Source organism: Macrobrachium nipponense, chromosome 6 (genome assembly GCF_015104395.2).
Source record: "Macrobrachium nipponense isolate FS-2020 chromosome 6, ASM1510439v2, whole genome shotgun sequence".
NCBI classification, from domain to species: domain Eukaryota; kingdom Metazoa; phylum Arthropoda; class Malacostraca; order Decapoda; family Palaemonidae; genus Macrobrachium; species Macrobrachium nipponense.
Genome location: NC_061108.1, coordinates 50,482,191 through 50,489,690, shown reverse-complemented (window position 1 = coordinate 50,489,690; position 7,500 = coordinate 50,482,191). Strand labels below are relative to the sequence as shown.

Here is a 7,500-nt window from a genome sequence, read left to right as displayed (position 1 = left end):
TGTTTACAAAACTGAGGAATAAAGTTGCTTCTGAACAACATACTCTAACTGGCATCCGTAATATATGAACCCCACGTGCAGGCATAAAGAAATACGAATATCTTATCACCACAAGCATAGGTAACCATTACGTACAGCAATGAATATATATATATATATATATATATATATATATATATATATATTATATATATATACATACATATATATGTATTACACACGCACACACATATATATATACAAACTATATATATTGTATATATATTGTTATAGCCACAATGCCCTCTTAACTTTGCCAATTCCTTGGACTTGGATCTTCATACTTTGTAATGACAAGAGTATCCAAAAAAAGCACGAAGAATTCGAGTAGTTAGGAGGCCATTGTAGCTATTGCAATTACATATATACACATACATTTATACATAGCCCGAACAGGACACAGAGGTATGCTGTATATTTAAGTCTTGATTGACAACTGCTGTGAAAAGCATAGTATACAAAAGTACATTTGTACATGGTGCACTGTATGCGAAAATTTTATGCATCGTTCATTGTTTTATGAAATTTTGATGACAGCAGATCCTCTTGGCAACAAAGGAAAGAGGAAATACTGCTCATCTGCAGTCGTTGCATTCAGAGTAATTAACGGCTGAAGACTTTATAGAATAAATATATTTTTTAAAATAAGGAAAAAGAAGACTTCATTTCATTTAGACATTCGCAATGACGCGTATCTGATTGAGAGTCGTTTCAGTTGCAGCGTTGATATCGGCCTGTATTTCACATTCAGCGAAGTCATATTTGCTTACTAGGTATAGTCGGTGTTATGAGCTAAATCGTGAACATGCAGTTTTTTGCATTTGCTTCCGAGACAGTCAGTCATTATTTGGGTGGCTTGTGCTCGCTAAATAGTTCTTGTATTTGGTGTTCTACAGACCAATACTATTCTTATTTTCTTGTTCTCCTGAAACGCCTACATGCCGAAATATCCAAATGTTTCATATTTCCTCATTTCTTCACCAAATTCCAGATGCTTCTGGAAAACAAGGATCTGCTCTCTCATCTCAAATGAGGATCCCACTGATTAAAAAGTTCGAAGACCCTTTATGAAATATTCCTAGTAAATTTATTTATTAATTTCTTTTAAATTTTTGCCGTTTCTCCTTTATACTACATTGTACATGTACTGTTTTCTGCAACGTGGTCCTTGAAAGTGTTCACACTGAGAGTCAGTTGAATCACAACCGTTTTAAACTGCGAACTTTCCTACGCTTTGGATGCACGATTTCCCTTTTCCATTTGTCTTATACAAGCATTAGGAGCTTAAAGCGTTGCATTACATGATATCTGTAGGAGGGCTTCCAAAGTTTACTTGTTAATTTAATTTGGCACCTGTTCAAGTTTCATTTATGCTCTTAGATCTTCATGAATCTGTTTTTCTGAAGCCATTTTCCAATTCTATCAGACCTTAAATTTATGGAATCCCTTTTTAAAATAAACTCTGCGATATTTTCTTCATCATCCTTTCTTAGAAAATACGCTATCATAATCTGAAGTTCATCTTTCCTCAACAGTGACGGAAACGGCATTTCATTTTCCCTATTATCTTCTTTTCAGGAGCTTGCATCATTTCTTGATCTGAAAAGTCCATGAGAAAGAGCCCTCTTTTTCACACTCGATCATTATTTCTCGAACAATTTCTCGATCTAAGTTTCAGCCTATCCCAGTAACTAACATTCTTGATTTTAAACCCGGTTGTATTAGATGTTGATCTACTGTTACATTTACTCCCGAAGCTTGGCAAACTCTGATATTTACCTTTCATCAAGCTGATTTCAGCCATTACTTCCATTTCTGTCATATCACTTTTTCTTTTGCACTTCAGGAAAAAGATAGAAAATATGGCCTGAATTTGTTATATTGTTCAAACTGTTGAACTTTAATTAAGACTTTTCAGTTTTCTTTTTTCTTAATGAAGTTTGGTTTGATCTACGCTTTTTATTTATTTTCCTTCGTTATTATAAATCTTAAAAACTAAACGTCATTGGGTCACGAAAGAGAGAGAGAGAGAGAGAGAGAGAGAGAGAGAGAGAGAGGAGAGAGAGAGAGAGAGAAATGGCCAAGAAAAAATTTCGTTTTACGAGGAAAATTCGGTAATGTTTCATCACCTATGTACCTAAATATTTTTTTGAGGATACTTATACCCGAAGCACAACAAAAAGATATGCAACATACATACCAGCAATGCAACGAATTAATGTTTGCATTTGGTCTGATATCAATATACTGAAAAATAATTGGTAGACCAGGAGAAACAATACTAAGAAAATGCACAAATAAGATTTTCAGTGATTGTCTCCTTCACTGCATAAGAACCCCCTAACGAAATGAAATTATATCAGTACATAATTTGTAATGAACAGTAATGGTCAAAGGAGATTAGAGGGAGCATAAACCCATAAACTGTATAATCACATTTACAATTAAATATGATGCAAGAATTACATCAAGCTTATGCTTCACTCATTAGAATTCATTATGGAAACCCTTTCAGGGAATAAATTACGCAACCCTTCACTTTTCTTTACTTAACCCTTTCGCTATTGTCCATTAACAGTCCATCCCTATGCGTGCCGTTCCTCGAGTACAATATTTTGTTATTTTAGTTGACTGGAATTGTTACGAACAAGTTAAACTTTGGGTTTATTCCATACTAAGAAGGGGTTGATTATTTGATTAATGCGTCGCAGTTCTCCCAACGCTTAACGACCATTCTATTATCTTCGAATCTTATATTACTATGATCACCTACTATATTAAAAGATTATGTATACCAGTATGTATATTGGGTTCATCAAAATAAGGCAGCTAATTTTACCGTAAAGGAAGCAAATCCAAAGAAGCATGTTGATGGACTCATTATATATCAATAGAATGCGAAGGAAGCAACAAGACTGCCTTGATACTTGGGCTCTCTGACACTATCTTTCTGGTGCTCTTCATTATTAACAACTTCGAATTCAACTCACCATCTGGTAGGTAGTAAGACCGACTACTTCTATGACGCCGTCATCTGTATGCTGTTCGATCCCTGTACTCCGGTTCCAAGGATGTGTTCCAGACCCGTAACTGGAAGGTGAACATACAAATGAAAGGCGCGAACAAAGAGGGGATTATCAGAGTGAAAAGTTTGAAAATGAGCATACCAAAGTGCACGGTTTAAGGAAAAATACTTGATTAAAAAAAAGAAAAAAGGAGCATGATCAAAAAGGGCTTATCATACTGGAAGGCTTGGAAAGAGAAATTATCAAAGCGAATAGTATGAACAAAAGAGCCTATCAAAGTGAAGATACGAAAAAAAGTGTTCATCATCAAGGTTACCAATTATATATATATTATATAATATATAATTAATATATATAATTATTATATTAATAATATATATATAGATATAAATAATATATATTTATATATATATATAATTAAATATATAGAAAATATATATATATATATAATATATATAATATATAATATTTATATATATAATAATATATATATATTAATATTAGGATATATATATTATATATAATAATATATATATAATTAATAATTAGATATATACATATATAAACAGCTTACCAAAATAAAGGAACGTAGAAAGCTTATCAAAGTTGAGGGTGTGGAAAACAGCAAATCAAGAAGATATGAGTAAGAAATCTACACCAAAAAGATTTAATCACTCCACGTTAGAACGTGAAAAATGGCGTTGAAGGACAAGTACGATGAAATTCATAACCAAAATTTCTCTTCGAGTTTTTCTTATTATCAAATAACTACTTATGTATCAGAAGGAATCTCCGATTTTATGTTTCATCAGTTTATGACTCACCTCGGAATGTTGAGGAAAACTACTGCGTGGACTTTATGCTCCTTCAGGATAGGGGTGACGTCCTTCCCGTCACACTCGACTGTGCAGTTGTCTGAAAGGTCCTTCCATTTTCTCTGCAAAAGATCTTTGCCTCCTGCTTGGCCGTAGAACATCTTATTGCGGAGACGGGAATTGAACTTCTGAGGGTTGGCCTCTGAATGAGGAAGACATAGATTTAATCAAATGAATTCCGAGGATATGATAACCATTTATTCAAACTAGTACGCAGTTAACATTACGAGCATGATTAACTACACGGGCAATTAATGTTATGTGATATATTTTCTAAACTCATTTAATTACCTCGAGCTTCGTGGAACTCCAAGGCGATGTGAGCATCAACACCGAATGAGAAGTAGTTATTGACAACGTTAAGAGGTAACTTGTCCTTTCCTTCCTCCGTTGGTTCGCATTCCTCATTCTTCTCGACGTCCAACTTCCAACGGTCCAGGCTCACCACTTCGCCATCGGCAATGTTGCACAAGATCTTGCTTATGGGTTCGTCCGTGTATCTGGGGGGAGGAAGTGAATGATGAATGATCTGCGTTGGCTGTTATGGTTGAAATGAAGTCTGCACTTGGGGTTCATGAAACTATAGTCGATTCATTTAAGGTAGATTCTTGCGCCTACGAGACGTTTGTTTGGCGGCCTCTGATTGGCTGGTACCGGGAGGTAGGCCGCTCGCTCATTGTGTCATATTTTCGTCTGTGACTTAGAAAACATGCAGTATGTTTATATTTCTTCATTTATCTCACGTTTTCCCAAAGATAATAAAGTTTTGGTCATCCCAAAGGGTTCGGTATTAATTGTACAACTAAATAATCTTTTCCTGAAACCAATTAGATAAAACACAAAGGAATTACAACAAGTAAAAGTGAAGAGAAAAAATTTCAATCTTTACACCTGTTTTTATTTATCATCGGATTTTTAATAAGTCATACGATCAAGATGAGTTAAAACTTGTATTTTCATACAATAAAATCACCCTGAATACGCTGGTGCTTTCAGATTTTGGATGCGTCTAATATGTGAAGAGAAAATGAAGAATATGTCTTATTATGTTGCAGCCGTTCTTGACTCAGCCTGATAGGAAGTCAATCTTTCTTAATTATTTGTGGTTTATTACTTCACTGAGATTATTTATTATTTCATATCACTCAAATAGGTCTCTGATGTCTCTTTCATTTGAAGATATATTCATAAAATAAAATTAGAAACAATATCTTGAAACAACCTGATTAAAGTTTGGGCTGAGTTGAAGAGTGTGAAGTCGTCTTTCCACAGATTTCAACTTCTTTGCTGGATTGAATTCCCCGCGGCCCGCATGGGTCTGAGCTAACGGTACCAGATGCATCCATCTGATTATTATTATTTTTTTCCTTATCAGATATGCCCAGACATACTATATGATATTGGTTATAATGGAAATTCTGTGTATCTATTTTCAGAAAATGTAATAATATAACATGGTAAATATTGTCGAAACTGCAACCTTTTATATCGCTAATTGGCAACTCAAATCTCTCGCTGAGGAGACAAACGCAACGACGACGCCTTGCAGATCTCATTCTCTCAGCAATACCGTCAAACTTGAATCATTTACTGATGCAACATAATAAGACATATTCTTCATTTTCTCCTCACATTTTACACGCATCCAAAATCTGAAAGCACCAGCGTATCCAGGGTGAATTTGTTGTATGAAAACACAAGTTTTATTTTATCTTAATCGCGTTAATGATGCGAAATCCGATGATAAATAAAAACAGGTATAAAGAATCAAATGCTTCTCTATTCACTTTTACTCGTTGTAATTCCTTTGTGTTTTATCTTATTGATTTCATGAAAAGATGACTTAGTTGTACAATTAATACCGAATCCTATGGTATGAGCAAAATTTTCCTATCTTGAGCAAAGCGTGAGTTGATTGAAGAAATATAAACATAATATTGCTAGTTTTCTAAGCCACAGTAGAAAATAATGAGACTGAGTGAGCGGCCTACCTCCCGGTACCAGCCAATCAGAGGCCGCCAAACAAACATCTCGTAGGCGCAAGAATCTACCTTAAATGAATTGACTATAGTAGCATTTCTTGTGTCACTGATCCTTTGCAATGACATGAGGCAATCATGAACTAAGAGTATTTTATCATATTTGAAAAAAATAATCATCAGATGAGTCTGCAATGATGAAGGGGACTTTCTTCAAACCTAATGGTGTCCGAATGAATTCGCAAAAGCATATTCGTCTGTTTCTAGATTATTTCTAATAATTCATCATTGTAAGGCATGCAAAAATGAACCTTTTGGTATTTTTCAGTACATACGATGGAACGGCCATCTTTTACAAATGTCAAAACGAAATCCTGAATGTGGCTCAACTGTAAAAAAGACCCATGACGTTACGATATGTATCCCACCTCAGGTGATGACTGGGTTTCATCCACAACTCCGGAAACTGGGAACAACTTCGTAATTCAAAAGGGATTTGGATGTTGTCATAGAGGTGAAATATCTTCAAACAAACCTTCACGGATCAACGCTTCGGTGGCATCCTCAGTATAATATCGATGAACAATGCTACGATTTAATGATATTGCGATTAAATGAGAATTCTCCTATTTCAGGATTTAATTTTCATTCTACTTCAAGTGCTTGAAATATCGCTCAAACAACAAAGGGAATTGCTGCGCTCAAGACAGGTTTATGGAAAGCAAACACGAAAGTTTAGCCGCTGAAATTCACAAGATGCCACAAAATGCAAAGCATACGGGTAAAAATTATTAATTATATTCTACAGTGCCGTAATATGCCATATTATATAATTACTATAATTAAAGTATAAGCACTTTATTAACTGGAGACTATTTTATCTCGCATAATGCCTGCAATATTCATCAAACCTTTTAATGAAGAATAAAATGGTTCTCTCCATAAACCGCAGTGACAACGCGACCCACATGTGACGAAATTTTTAAATCTCTGCAACAAACCCGTTCCTATTGTTGGAAACAAAGAACTTATTGTTTATATCTTTCAAAACAAAAGAGACATCACCAGACATCCAGAGAAGAGATTTTACCCGGAAGCCTCTCAACAACATGACGTCTCTCAAAGTCAGATTTTCCTTTTCAGTCAACAAAACCGTTCGCGTCTCACCTCAGTCATTTCATAAATCGCTTGGCTGCGTTTCCAATACATTTTTGAAAAGAAAGGAACGACGTAAATCTTTTTCCATCTCTTGTAAGAAAACTGAGACGGCAAGATTTACAGAAAATATTACATGTATCTTTCTTTTTCTCCCACCTGCCTAGAACGATTTTTTTGTTGGTTTCTCTTGTATATCGCAGCTGATTTCGTTAGCAAGTATAAATATATAGTTATTATGGAATTGCAACCTTATGAGTCATCAATTTGGACTGAAATTAGGTTAATGGAAAGTGTAATGGCATAGTCCTGCAAAATGACACTTGTGAGTGTCATTTTGCAGGAGTGACACTACACACTCTGAAAAACAAAGATGTTAATGGTCACATAAACAAACACCCTTGCATGTTATGATTTATTATGTGC

The 7,500-nt window shown here is 34.7% G+C and overlaps 1 protein-coding gene across 16 annotated transcripts in view; it reads right to left on the bottom strand.

Annotated features, from left to right (window-relative positions):
* The window catches only part of LOC135216344 (eye-specific diacylglycerol kinase-like), an 818,192-nt gene that overhangs the window by 73,718 nt on the left and 736,974 nt on the right, over positions 1-7,500 (bottom strand). For all 16 annotated transcript variants that reach the window (XM_064251559.1, XM_064251564.1, XM_064251565.1 and 13 more), the window contains 3 exons: positions 4,232-4,440; positions 3,890-4,082; positions 3,030-3,129 (listed from right to left, as the gene is read on the bottom strand). In XM_064251559.1, the coding sequence (XP_064107629.1) occupies positions 3,030-3,129; positions 3,890-4,082; positions 4,232-4,440 (502 nt within the window). The remainder of the gene's footprint in view (positions 1-3,029; positions 3,130-3,889; positions 4,083-4,231; positions 4,441-7,500) is intronic.